This window comes from Lonchura striata, chromosome 5 (genome assembly GCF_050655825.1).
Source record: "Lonchura striata isolate lonStrDom1 chromosome 5, ASM5065582v1, whole genome shotgun sequence".
Lineage (NCBI taxonomy): Eukaryota > Metazoa > Chordata > Aves > Passeriformes > Estrildidae > Lonchura > Lonchura striata.
Window position 1 is genome coordinate 58,824,114 of NC_140707.1, and position 12,981 is coordinate 58,837,094.

At 39.4% G+C, this 12,981-nt stretch overlaps 1 protein-coding gene and 1 long non-coding RNA gene across 6 annotated transcripts in view; both read left to right on the forward strand.

Annotated features, from left to right (window-relative positions):
• Positions 1–69: 69 nt before the first annotated feature.
• Positions 70–9,108, forward strand: LOC110476406 (uncharacterized). Of its 2 annotated transcripts, XR_002466404.4 has the most exons (3): positions 70–3,732; positions 5,074–5,125; positions 5,997–9,108. It is a non-coding gene; the product is annotated as an uncharacterized LOC110476406 (long non-coding RNA). The 2 variants fall into 2 exon arrangements; XR_014955740.1 differs by lacking the exon at positions 5,074–5,125.
• A 646-nt stretch (positions 9,109–9,754) lies between these two features.
• Positions 9,755–12,981, forward strand: part of PPP4R4 (protein phosphatase 4 regulatory subunit 4) — a 79,662-nt gene continuing 76,435 nt past the window's right edge. For 2 of the 4 annotated variants that reach the window (XR_014955739.1, XR_013340143.2), the window contains exons 1-2: positions 9,755–10,021; positions 10,501–10,574. Coding sequence is in view for 1 of the 4 variants with exons in the window: in XM_085580667.1 (XP_085436793.1) it covers positions 9,908–10,021; positions 10,501–10,574 (188 nt within the window). In the remaining 3 variants the exon portion in view is untranslated. Of the gene's footprint in view, positions 10,022–10,500; positions 10,575–12,981 lie in introns of those variants that run through there. The other 2 variants (XM_085580667.1, XM_021541296.4) reach the window with 2 other exon arrangements.

Sequence of the window (12,981 nt, forward strand, 5' to 3'; positions counted from 1 at the left end):
GCGCCGGCCGGGAGCGATCCTGAGGGAGCGGCCGCGGGAATGGCGGCCTGGAGCCGGGTCTGGACCCGCGCTCTCGGCTGCGCCTCAGCGGCACTGCCCCGGCAGTGACCGAGGCTTGTTCTTCGCGCTCGCTGGTGTGCTCTTGTGTTAACGCCTTTTCCGGGTGGAGTTACGTGTTGCAAATAGCTGCAGGGAAGGAGCGAGCGCCACCGAGGTCGCGGCAAGGCTCTTTGTACCTCTTGTGTGATCCATGCGCTTCCCAGCCGTATCGTGCCGTAGAAAGACAGCGAAATAAGTTGTAATGGATGGTTCTTATTTCTTATAAAGGGCTGGCTGATGTTCAGAAGAGCGTCTTGCTGTGAGGCGGGGAGAGAGTTAAAAACCACGAGCTTTGTGGGTGATAGGGACTGCGACAGTATGTTCGAGTACAATTACAGCAACACTTACAATTATTTCTTCTACTTGGTATTTGCAGGTCTTTCCCGGCTTTGCGAGAAGATGGGAAAACAGATGGTTGTTTTCTCTACTTTTTTTTTTTTTTTTTTTTTTTTCAGTTCCAGGTAGTCATTAATTATGGATGCTCTCAGTTCAGTCAGAGAGAAAAGGAGAGATTTCTGCCAGGCTAAGCCTGGGAAAAAGTCCGAGAGGAATGTAAACTACTTGTTACCTCTTTCTGTTCATGTTGCTTATAGATATGTTCTGCTACCGTGTGCTATTCATAGTGCACCAATGGTGTGAAAAGTTTTCACCTGAGACCAATCATATTTCATCTTAGCGACCTTGGTTATAAAAGAAGAACACTAGTTGTTAATAAGGGTTTTCACTCTTTACCCTCTGATATTAGAGTCATTTTCATTCCCATCCTGCCTCCACAGCAACAATTAATGACTTACCAATGCACAATATGTGGAATTTATTCCAATTCATATTCCATGAGCAAGGCTAAAGAGCTTTTGATGCTTGGTCCTGATGTTCTGTATAAGATGAGTTTAAATCAGTGAGTCAGAAAGTGAGTTCAGAGAGCAGGAACTCCCCTGTAATTCATTTATGGTATAGTTAATGTAAAATATATCAGTGTAGTTTATTAATTATCTAATTATTAGAGCAGGATTAAGTGTGTTTGTTGGCACTACTCAGTCTTGTTAGAATTTTTCCTAGGCTTGTCTGGACAGAAATATTTACATACCCTTGAGTTTATGTGCTTGTAAATATGTCTTATGCACATTAAACATGTCTCAAATACTTAGAAATCTCCCCCAAAAATGTGCAAAATACTGTTCTTCCCACATAGAAATACCAGGGCAACGTGCCTTTGGAGATGGAGATAGTGCTGCTGGTTTTTGTGTGTAGAACAGATCCCAGTGAGTAAACAGCTCTTTCTGTGGCAGAGAGGACACGTTGCTGGAGTTGTCCTGGTGAGTGGATTTGTGGCAGAGAGGGGAAGGTCAGGCTGCCGGTCAGGAGGGAGTAGTGTCACTTCTGCCCTCACAGTGAGCATTGCTGCCCTGTGAGCTGAGCCAGGGACTTTGGCACGTGGCAAAAAACCCCACCTCAGCTCTGGGGCACTTGCAGAGTTCAGATTCCCCCTTCTTGGTGTGCATGGTTTACGTGTTTTACCTGATACCTTTTACAGTACAGCCATCAAACCTGATTTATGTAGTACTGAGCTGGAGGCAGTGATGGCCAACAGGACTGTCTCTCTGATGGGAACTGGGGCTGCATGCTAATGCCAGCCTTAAGGAGGGGTCTCAGCACTCTTCATTAATTCCTTCATTAAAAGTACCCTTCCCTACAGGTTGCTTAGATTCAAAACAAGTGACAAAAAAGCTTGTTTACAATATTTTTCATGTTCTCTCTTCTTATTTACTGCCTATAAGCAAAAGTAAATTTGCAGAAGCAAAAGAAACAGATTACTCTGAAATTTTGGTGTGGTTGACTTTCCACCGACACTGAATAAAAATAATGAAAAAAACTTGGGCATAAAAGTTCTTAGCTGTTACTCCTAGGTATAATTACATGTCCTGTTGTAGTTGTGAACTTTCCAGCTTTGTCCTGAAAGAAAGATTTAATGTGGAAATGATTTGCCAAATTATGTTGAATTATGCTTTCTAATATAACTGTGGACATGTTTTTATGGGAGATAGGAGTATTCTGATTTTTTTTCTAAGAATTCATGTGAGGGTTGCAGCTGATTTTCTTCTTGATCAGTACTGAGCTCTATATTCTAGACTGAGGGACAGAATTATAGGCCCTCAAACTCAATTTGAAAGAAGGGACGTGCCTGAAGCAACAAGCTTCAGAACAGCCTACACAGACGTGGTGACTTTCTCACTGCCACAGTCTGAACTGGTTGTACAAGAGCCATTGGTTGAGTTGCTTTGAAATGGGATAACCAAGGGAACTAAACATTTGCTCAGTATTACAGTAGCAGTAATCTTTCTAAGCCTTTGTAACATTAATCCTTCTGAGCCTTTGTGACCTGAAAGAGGCCCAGCTTTGGTATGTTGTGACAAGGCTTTGTCAATGAGTTCAGCTTCGTGTCCTAACAGAGTCAGCTGATAAACTCCTGGTAAATACAATTCCATTATTGACAGTACAGAGTGAACTCTTGGTAAAACTACAAATCAGACAAATGAAACAGGTCTGCTTTACACCCCTAGGGCGTCTTTAGATCAACAGTTATTTAAATACAAGGAAATTGTAAATTGAAGATAATAACCCGTGTTAATAAGTTAAGGAATTATGTCATTTGCTTGCATAACTCATGTCAGTGCATGCATATTTTATTACTTTATCAATAGTTTCCAAGGTATTTAAGCCAGTATGCCTGAGAGCCCAAGAGAACTTGAAGGGTTTGATGTCCTCATTACAGAGTTTTACCTGGTAACAGATCCTGTTCTTCCCAGCTGTAAATTTACATTCCTGCAGATCAGTAGCCCAGGGATTGTGGTTTGGTCCCTTCTGTGCAGTATTACATAATAGATACTATATGTTTTTTCAATTAATATTTTGATTTTTTTATAAAATAGTGAAGACTTCTCCTAAGAATACTTAAGGCAGAGAATGTTTTGACCAGTACCTTTAATTCTTTAATTTTGGGATTAGTGTAACTGAATTCAGCACGAGGAACAGTTAAATGTGCGTGTCAGCAACTGATGTAGGCTTTCACTTAGTAATCAGATTCTTTGGTTTCTTTTTTTTTTTTTTTTTTTTTTGTGTGTGTGTGTCTTGCAGGAATGTCAGTATGTGCTTAATTACTGATTTGGATAGCTATTTCTGCTGACAAAAGAATGTCACCGTACTGTGATTTATATTAATACTCACAGTGCACTGTGCACCTGAAGAACATGCAGCTGCTGGCCAGTGGGAGACCTGATGCCTCCTGTGCTTTGCAGACTGTAAAATTTGTTCTTTTTTATTTTTCGTTATGTAGCCAGGTGAGGCTGCTTGTCCTGGTCCTGAAGTGGCAAGGTAAAGCCTTGTTTCTTTGTTGTCACTTTCAGAAGTTCTGGAATACTATTCTAGGACTGACAAAATCTTACGGCATAGCACCATTTGTCAAACCTCATTTGAAAATACATACCCCTTTGCCTATGCTGCCTTTTTTTACTTTCTCTCTGTTCTTCCAGCTTCACAAATGCATTTCTTACTCACTTGCATGAAGCCTTTTGTCAGACAGCATGCTGCTCCTTCAGCGAATGTGTTCATAAAGCCAGGAGAATAAGATACTCTGTAAGTATGAGATTTAAGAGTACTGGCATGTTTAACTCTAGTTTTAGTACCAAAGACTTTTTCAAGTACAGATTTATCAAGGTGAAGATTTTTCTGTGTGATTGAAGAATAGCAAAGACAACTCCATTTAATGAGAGAAACATTTGGAATGGTTGCAAATGCAGTCAGATGCACTAGATACTTCAGAATGTATCTTCAAGGGAATAATGCTGAAGGAAGTTATGAAGATAACAGGAAATTAAATACAAGTCCATATTGATTAACTGTTGCCCTGTTCTTTTAAAAGTTTTAAAGTTATTTTAGAAGTTTTCTATGCCTTCTGATGTTTACATATTTCTACTAGAGTTCTCACACACTGTTCATTTAAATAATAATTGTTTTTCATTCTCCTTTGTGAGATGAGAGAATTAATAGACTGTTAGTTTGACCAGTGTGGTTAGAGAAGTAACAATTTCTTCCTCCAATCCACTATCACTTTTAAAATTCTATATATTACAAAGTCAAAAATAAAACTTCTTCTTTTCCTTCTTTTACATCCTAATTGAGTGTGTGAGTTATTTCGTGTTGTAGTACAACAGTTAACCAAGGGGAAATGGGAAATCAAGGCATGTCCCTTAAGAGGGTAACTGGTTTTCTGGGCAGAAAAATAAAGCACATGTAATCTGTCTGGACAACCTCAAAATATTTTTCATAGGGGAAAAAGGAATAGCATGGAACTTCAAGGGGAAAGAAGCTGGCTAAAGAGGAAGGGAAATGCACGTTTCTTTTGGGGGAGCACATTGGTGTGTATATTGATAGATTAACCTATCAGCTGTATGGAGTTTGCTTGAGTTTCTTGAAGTCTTGTGGACTACTCTTATTTAATGAATAACTGTGATACAATATTAAATTTGCTGATGACACAGTTATTAATACAAAGGAGAATTATGATACAAGGCCGATTGAAAAGACCTTGAGGACCAGTATAATTGGATGAATTGTATTATCCAAAGTACAGCACTATTCAGCTAAAGCTAATACTGAGAATGTATATCATTAAGATGGGACTTAATTAATTTTAGGTCACTGTGGATGACAGTAGTAATTGACCATAAGATTAACTGTGAGCTGCCAATGTTGTATATTTGGTAAACTAACTCCTGTACAGATATTCATTCTTTGCAAGAGGCATTATTTCCTAGATATTTTTTATTTTCAATACTATATTCCGATCACCTTAATTCAGGAGAGGTGAAGTCAAAGTGCAGCAGATGCCATGGGAATTGCTAGGGTGGTCAGGAGAATGAAGAGCCTGTTTTAGAAGTGAAAATGAAATTCTGAGTTTAGCTTTTTTTAATCCAGGATTGGAGCAGATATGACTGCAGTCTTTAAATACCTGGAAAGGAAGAATAAGGTAAAGGACACTAGCACAAGAAGAAACTTGGTAAACTCACCAACAGTAATTTTATGTAGGAAATCTTAAGTTTCTATGGCAACTAATGAGTAAAGAAGACAAAAAGTTGTTAGTTTTAAAATAATATTTGACATGAGTATGACAGTGTTCACGGTTGTCATAGCAAGGAACTGGACTCATCAGTTTCCTCTTATGGAGGAAGTTCCAGTTTTTACAATAGAAAATCATTCAGTTAAACTTTGTAAAGTAGTTGAGTATTAGGTCTTACTGCCAGGTAAAAAAAATAATATAAATAGCTAGAATATTTGAAGAAGAACAACACTTTCTGTTTTCTCTGTTGTTATTCTATCTTTTTGCATGTGCTTTTAACTACTTTTGGAGAGAGGGCAGCAGATTAGACACTGTAGGAGCACATTACTAGTTCATAAAGAAAGACAGGGTGAGCACAATTACTGCAATCTTACAGATTTTATACATTATATAAAAATAAATTTGAGGATCTTTTCTGTGTTCTCGTAAAATATTCTATTTGATTTTTTAGATCTTACTGGAGGGAACTAAGTTACAGGAAAGAATATGGGAGACTAGGCTACAGATGAAAACACATGGAACACAATCCAGTGCTTTTCCCTTTATAACCCATTTATTTATATAGCTGTTACAATGAGATGACTGGAATTGCAAAAGAACAATCAAAATTTTTCTGCAAATGACAATAGTGAAATGAAGCAACAGTTTCTTAGCAACAAACTGGAAAATACGCTAAATAATATCTTTTTCCTACTGAGGTTTGTGTGTGCTACATTCAAGCATTGTTCTGAAGTAGATTCATATTTTTGAGCATGTTTCTTTTATATTATTCTTGTTACAGGTTTGCCTTGACACAGAGATTTTCTGAAGAACCACTGTTCATGGTTACGTTTTCACTTGAAGTACAAATGGAATTAAAACAACCTTGTTTTGTGAGGCTAAGGGATTAGATTGAACATCAAAATTGCAATTTAAGAGTCTGGTGGACTATAAAAAACAATTCCAGTCAGAGGTCGCTCATTTGGAAATGGTGAGCAACAGCTGCTGCAGCCTTGGCTGTCTCTCAGTGGTGGTGAAGAGACAAAATTGTAAATTGAACTTCTGCATACTTCAGGTGCCGAGTCTTGAGCAGAACTGTAATTACACAGTGCATAACAGACATCATGTACATTATGAAATGGTATTTATTTTTCTTTGGACTATTAAATGAGAGAAAATGGGAGATAAAGAATTATTTCTTTTTTTTGGTTTTTTTTCCCCCTTAACGTAATTAAAACTTACTTTGCTGAATTTTTCCTTCTTTTTTTGGTTTGGCTATTGCATGAGAAATTCTGGCTCTTAATCAGGAGCACGCATGTTTTGCCTGAAAGCACTTCTTGGCATGTCTTTCTGTGTCACCCAAACCAGTTCCTTCATATTTCAGCTGATTCAGGCATTGTGATACATTCAGAGACCTTACAAGTTTTCAGTTTCTCTGTGAATAGTTTAATTTGCAGGTAGATTATTTTGGTAAACTGGTACGGTAAGAACAGTTTCCAGAAGGCAGACTCCTCACTGCTGGGTAGCAAAGGAAAACTGTGCATCTGTCCAATCTGACAAATCACGTCACCCAGAATCCTTAGGTAGAGTCAGAGTACCTGAGGGATCCTTCAGGTACAAAATCCTTCCATCTGTGTTGTCTTTTTTTTTTTTTTCTTTTTTTTTTTAATCTTCCCCTGGATTGAATTTAGAGCTCATTGCTTTAGAAGGCATGAATAACACTTTTTCCACTAGGTATAGGTGCCACTTTCCCAGTGCTCTGCAGCTGTCTTCCTCAAGGAATGCTTATTTGAAATCAGCCTGGTCCTGTCTTTCCAAGGTTACACAGCTCCTGTGTTAAAATGAAGGTTCCAGTTCACCCTGGATTTCACTAAAGCAGCATGAAATAGCTCTTGATTCCTGAATACAATAGCTATGACAAGGTTGGAATGAAGCTGAGAGTAGAGTTTTATTTGAGAGAAGAGACAAGTGGAAAAGGGAGGAGCTGAAAGCAGCAGCAGTGGAAGGGAAGCCATATGTGACTTTAATCACAGATGAGAATGAGAGACCACTTGCCTGCAGGTTTATTATCAGAGGGGATTAATTTTTATGTATGCGGTTTTGAAACAATATATGTAAGCTTTCTTTCTTCTGCCAAATGTGTGGGTCAAAATGAGATCTGTTTATATTTAATCTAATTCCTTCTGTGTTCTTTTTTCTAGTCCAGTACTGTATTTAAAAAAATATATATATTCTGCTTTTCACATTTCCCGAGATATTTGTAGACATCTTTGACATATCTATAGATTCTAAAGTTAATGGGAATCATGTCTGCTCTGTGTTTCCTGAACTTAGTTAGAAGGACAGGTTTTTAAAGGCTCTAAGGAAAAGATGTTTTTCTAAATGTTTACACATTTACAAAAACTCTCTTCCTTAGTGGCTTATAAAGTTTATGTAAAATATAACATGAGAAATCAGCCTAATTGCATATTTAAACTGTGTTTTTCAGTCTTTAAAACTGAATTCTGGATTCCTTGTTTAAAAACTGCATTGAGTTCTTAGTTCAAGGCATTCAAAAGAAAGTACCTTTGATCTCAGAAGATCTCTGTGATTCATGAGAACTACTTGCAAGGTGAAATAACCACAGATTGGCTGTGAAAGAACTTGCAAAAGGATTTTCCTAACTAACTGTGTTTGGGATTTCAGTATGTTCTCCTGATACTTATCATTGTCAGAAGCCTGCATGCCAGGACTCTGTATTTGAGGAGGGAACATTGTCTAAAACTCTTTTTTTATTTCCTCTTGTAGAGTTAGTTCCTTGCCTACTCTGAGAGGTTAGGTTCAGTTACAGCTATTAATTGTATTTGCTGTCTAATGATGGTCCCTGGTTAAAAAGATTTTGCAAAGATGTTCAAAAGAGTGTTTTTCATTTTAATTCATCATCAGGCCTTAAAAATTCCAAATGGTTTTTGTTTTATATTACAGAATACTTTAATTATTTATATGTAAATTGGATTAGATTTTTCTGCAAATAATTCTGTTGTACATTTGAAATTACTGGAGATCCTCTAATTTTTTAATGTTTTACTGGTTTATCTGAGCATAGGATTTAGCCTAACTGGTAGACAGAGAAGTAACACGTAGGGGACAATGTTTATTTTTTTGCTAAATAAAAGCTGAGGTGCTTGCCAGTCACAGAATAAAACTTAGTAAGATTCTGGGTAATATACCACATAGTATCATATAATCTTTATGATTTCTGGAATTACTTTTCATCTTATTTATAAACAAAACTTACCTGGTCACGTGGGTATTTCCCAGGGATAAAAAAACATTACACCCCTCAAATAAGCCCTTGTGAAATATTAACAGATTTTTAAATTTCTGGTCTTAGTGTGGCTGTTGTGTTTAGATAAACATTGCAAAGGCCACTGTCTAGAGGTCTGGCGAATTACTTATGTCAGTAAATGCTGAGTCTAACTCTGTATGATTCTTGTCTTGTGTGCATTTTGCATCACTAACCCACCCCAAAAGCTCTCTTACTAAGTTTTTGAAGATTATCCATGCTTATTTGAATATGAATCAGAGGTAATTAGCATACTTTTATTTTGAAAAAAGTACTCTCCCTTAAGCCCCTAAGGCAATCCACATTTGTGAGCTAAAATGGTAAAGGCATCCAAGGCCTAATTGCATCTATCAGGAAAACTATTCCTAGTGGAAATCTGTTGCTGCTGTGAGTGTGAGGGTGTGTAACCTGGGTCTAGAATGCAGAAGGTGAAGAATGAGAATTTATGAAGAGTGTAAGTGATGTCTTCGTCAGAATTTCACAGTTTACTGCCAAATAAGTAATTTTTTTTAAACATTAATATAAAAGCGTTCATTGGGGGGGAAACCTGTTTTGGACTTTCCATTAAAAACAGCACTTGTTTCAGTTTCTCCGGTGTAGTCCTCTGTGGCACAGCGGTGAGGCGGGTGACACGGGTGGGGGTCCCCCGCCCCCCAGGGGAGGGCCGGAGGAGCAGCGGCCGAGGCGCTGCCGCCGAGCGAGCGAGGCCGCCCCGCGGCCGCGGGGCCGGGCGCTGAGGGGCCGCGCCTCCCGCCGCCGCCCTGCCCCGCTGAGGCCGCGGGAGCGCCGCGTTGCCCCGGAGACTGGCTCGGCGGGGCTGGAGCTGTCCCGGCCGGGGGCTGCGGCGCTCACCCGGGGAAGGAGCCGAGGGGGCTGCGCCGTGGGACGGGGGCGGGGAGCGTCACTGCACCGCAGCGACCGTCCCTCCTCCCGGGGCGGGCGGGGAGGCGGCACCGGGCACCGCGGCGGGGCTGCTCCGCTCCGCGCCCTGCCCTGCCCGCCTGCCCGCCGCTGAGGAGCGAGCCCGCGGCCGAGCGCTCCGCCCGGCCCTTCTGGCGCCCGGCGGCACCCCGGTACCGCGCCCTCGCCGCGGCCAGGGGTGGCCAGCGCCGAGGGCAAACTTGGCTGGAAACTCCCGCCCGCCGAGGACCGGCGGCCGCAGCGGGCTCTGGGGGCTGCGGGCGCCGGCCCCGCCGCCTGCCCGCCCGGGCGGAGCGGAAAGTTTGGCGGCGGAGGCGGGCGGGGGCGGCGGCGGCCGGCGCTGCCGCAGTGTGCGCCCGGCCGGGGCTGCTGCCGGCCGCGGGAGCGCCCGGGGCTTCGGTCCTGCCGCCCTCGGGGCGATGTGAGGCTCGGGGACAGCGGCGGCTGCCGAAGGCTTTAGTTGTTACATGCGCCCAGTAATCTTCTCCGAAATGGATTTTAGTCATAGCAGTATTTTTGGATACATAGAAGACCTGCAGGAACTAACTATTATAGAGAGGCCAGTACGCAGGAGCCTGAAGGTATAACCTCGAAAAAGAACGGTGCTTTAAAAACCATTTTAAATTGTGTCTGTTTTAATTGTGCACAAGCGAATAGACCTTTTTTTTTTTTTTTTTTAGCAGCACTAGGATATGAAACATTGTCGTCAGTCATTTTAGAATAAACAATTTCAAATTCTATATATCAGGGGTTTGATGTTTTCAATATAAGATTGAGATGGGAACAAATAGACTAGCTTGGGTCTTTAGATGAAATTATATGCCACTTGTTTAACAGTGATAGTGTCTGACTTGAAACTGTACTTCTCTGACATTCCATCTTTTCCTGGTGAAAGATTTATTTGATTGAATTTGAAATGTTGGCTAGAGGTTTCATTAATAAATTCAGATTACTCATTAAGCCCTCCCTCTGTGTGTGGGGAGAAAGGGGTTGTTTTAAGACTAAAACAATGAAGTAGTCAGGCATTGTAAACTCATAATCTCTATTTCACATTTGACAGACGCCAGAAGAAATAGAAAGATTGACAGTTGATGAAGAACTCAGTGATATTGAAAGGGCTGTTTATCTACTCAGGTATTTCCTAAAATGTTGCTGTGCACCATTGCTGACCATCATGTTTGCATAAAGCTTTTTTAGTGTTTTAATCTTTACTCCTTTAATTTTCTGTCTGTTAGTAGTTCTTTCACCATCAACTATGTTAAGCATACAGGCAAGATGAAAATAGATACAAAAATATATACAAAAAATATATACAAAAAATCACCCTGTAATGGGGTGTGTGTGTGTACATGTATAAGAATTTCTGAGCTTTTAATATGTTTCTCACCAGCACACAGTTGTTCTTAATCATCTTTTCCCCTGCAGTTGATTTTGCAAGATTCCCTCAGTGTCAATGTTATTAATACCAATAATTCAGGGAGTTCATACTCTAAGCAAATATTCACACATGGGCAGTTAACACAGATTGGTAACAGAGCTGTTCTAGCATCCTTTGTGTGTTTGGACTTTCAGATGAGAAAACTTCAGAGATTAGTTCTGTAGTTCATAGAAATTACTATAGAAAATACTGTGTTAATACTTCCCCCTGTTCTGGTTTTCATCATCTTATCTCCTTCTTGTTGAAAGTATTTATTTGCAGCTATTTGAATAACTTAAATTTGGTAGTTTAAAGTATGAATCTTTCAACTACAGTCTAAGTCATCTTTGAGAGTAAAAATGTTCTGAGGGATTTTGAGTTGAATATGCATTTTTAAACAATACCTAGTAATTGGAGGACCAGCTGCAGCTCCCTCTCAGTTTGCTTATTCTGCTATTTTAAGTGCTTTTCTAGTCTATACTTGTGTTCAGTATTTAGAATAGATATTCTTGGTGATGCAGTTTTCTTTGGGTGCATGGCATTATTTCTATGTTATCATTTTTGTCTGCTGATACTGCTTATGATACTGACTTCTGTTTATGCTTTGGGTATTTTTTTATGCTGAAATTTATTAAATAGAGGATTTAAAATCTTGCTTTGCTCTTGGTTGCTGTAAACAAAGCAGTCTGTTGACTGTAGGGAAATTTGGAGGAAACAGTTTGCATGTGGTAACATATCCCTGAAAGGATGTGTGTCCATTCTGAGTTTTACCTCAACCAGCATAGGTGATTTTTTTTTTTTTATTTTCCAGTGTGGTAGCAAATTTCTTTGCTCTTTTTCCAGTTAAAGATGACATTTGCAGCATATATGTCCTAATTGCCTTTTTAAATGGCAAAAGGTTCTACTTCGTGCCTTTCATCTTATGAATTGCTTTTCAACCTGGCCTTCATCTGACATCTTTATCTTCTCTACTTGAGCAGCTGTTTGAGACATAACATTCTTTTTCTTTTAATGAAGCATTCATTTTTCCTTCTGCATTGTTCTCATTGCTGAAAGGTACCTTCAACTCTACTTGAAAGGCTTTTTGTAAGCTAGTCTTATTGTGCATGTATGTTAATACAGTAATCCAGTGGAAGCTGTTGCTGTTGAATAGTATGTTGCTGTCATTGTACTGAGTGGAGTAAAAGCAGAGTTGAAAAGCTGCCTGTAGCCTAGTAGTACCTTTTATATAATGTACAAGAGTATGTTCTTTTGGCTTGACAGGATTTTTTCATCTATTTTAATACAATATACCTGCCTGTTGCTGTTTGATAGTAATGTCAGTCCAGTCTTTCTGTGCCTTATTTTCTCACACAGATGCATTATTCACTGTCCTTCAGGTTGTTCCTTATGTGGGACTAATCTTGATCTTATGCAGAAAGCCACTGCTTTTTCTGAAAATCTGTCCATAGAAATAGCTTTGCTGAGATTGAAACAAATTGTTAATGACACTTCTGTTTTATCCCATTTGGAAAAGATGGTGTTATCTCCATATACATTAAAAATATACAAGAACAATAATAGAAAGCAGATCTCTCATTTTAAATATCTACAGGTAACATCAAAATACTATTTTTGTCGCAATGTCTTTTGTATTGTCATTTGGTTATTGCACCCTAATCTGCAAGTTGAAGATTTTAAATTTACTGAGGTGAGTATCTTCAGTGTTGCTTGTACACTGCAATAGAGCTGATTAATAATGGATAAAACCTTTGTATGCTACAGCAAAGCTAATGTTTACTAGTGATTTTCTGGGAAAGTTCAGAAAGAGTCTTCACATTTTAAAGGCTTTCATTCTGAACAAAAAAACTCAATCACTTTCTTCTCTTTTCAAATCTTTTTGTTCTAAAACCTGTCCCAAACATCTCCCCACCCTTGAACTTGGATTTGCTTATATGCAGAGTAGCTGTACGATTGCTAGATACTTGTTTTTAGAATTTTTCTGCTCCTGAAGTCTTTTACTATAGTAGTCTGAAAATAGGTGCATTGAGATCCAAGTTGGAGAGGATAGATTTTCTTTTTTCCCCCCTAGTGACTGATTTTTGCTTACTGTATATATGAGAAGGTATCCATTTTCCAACTCTC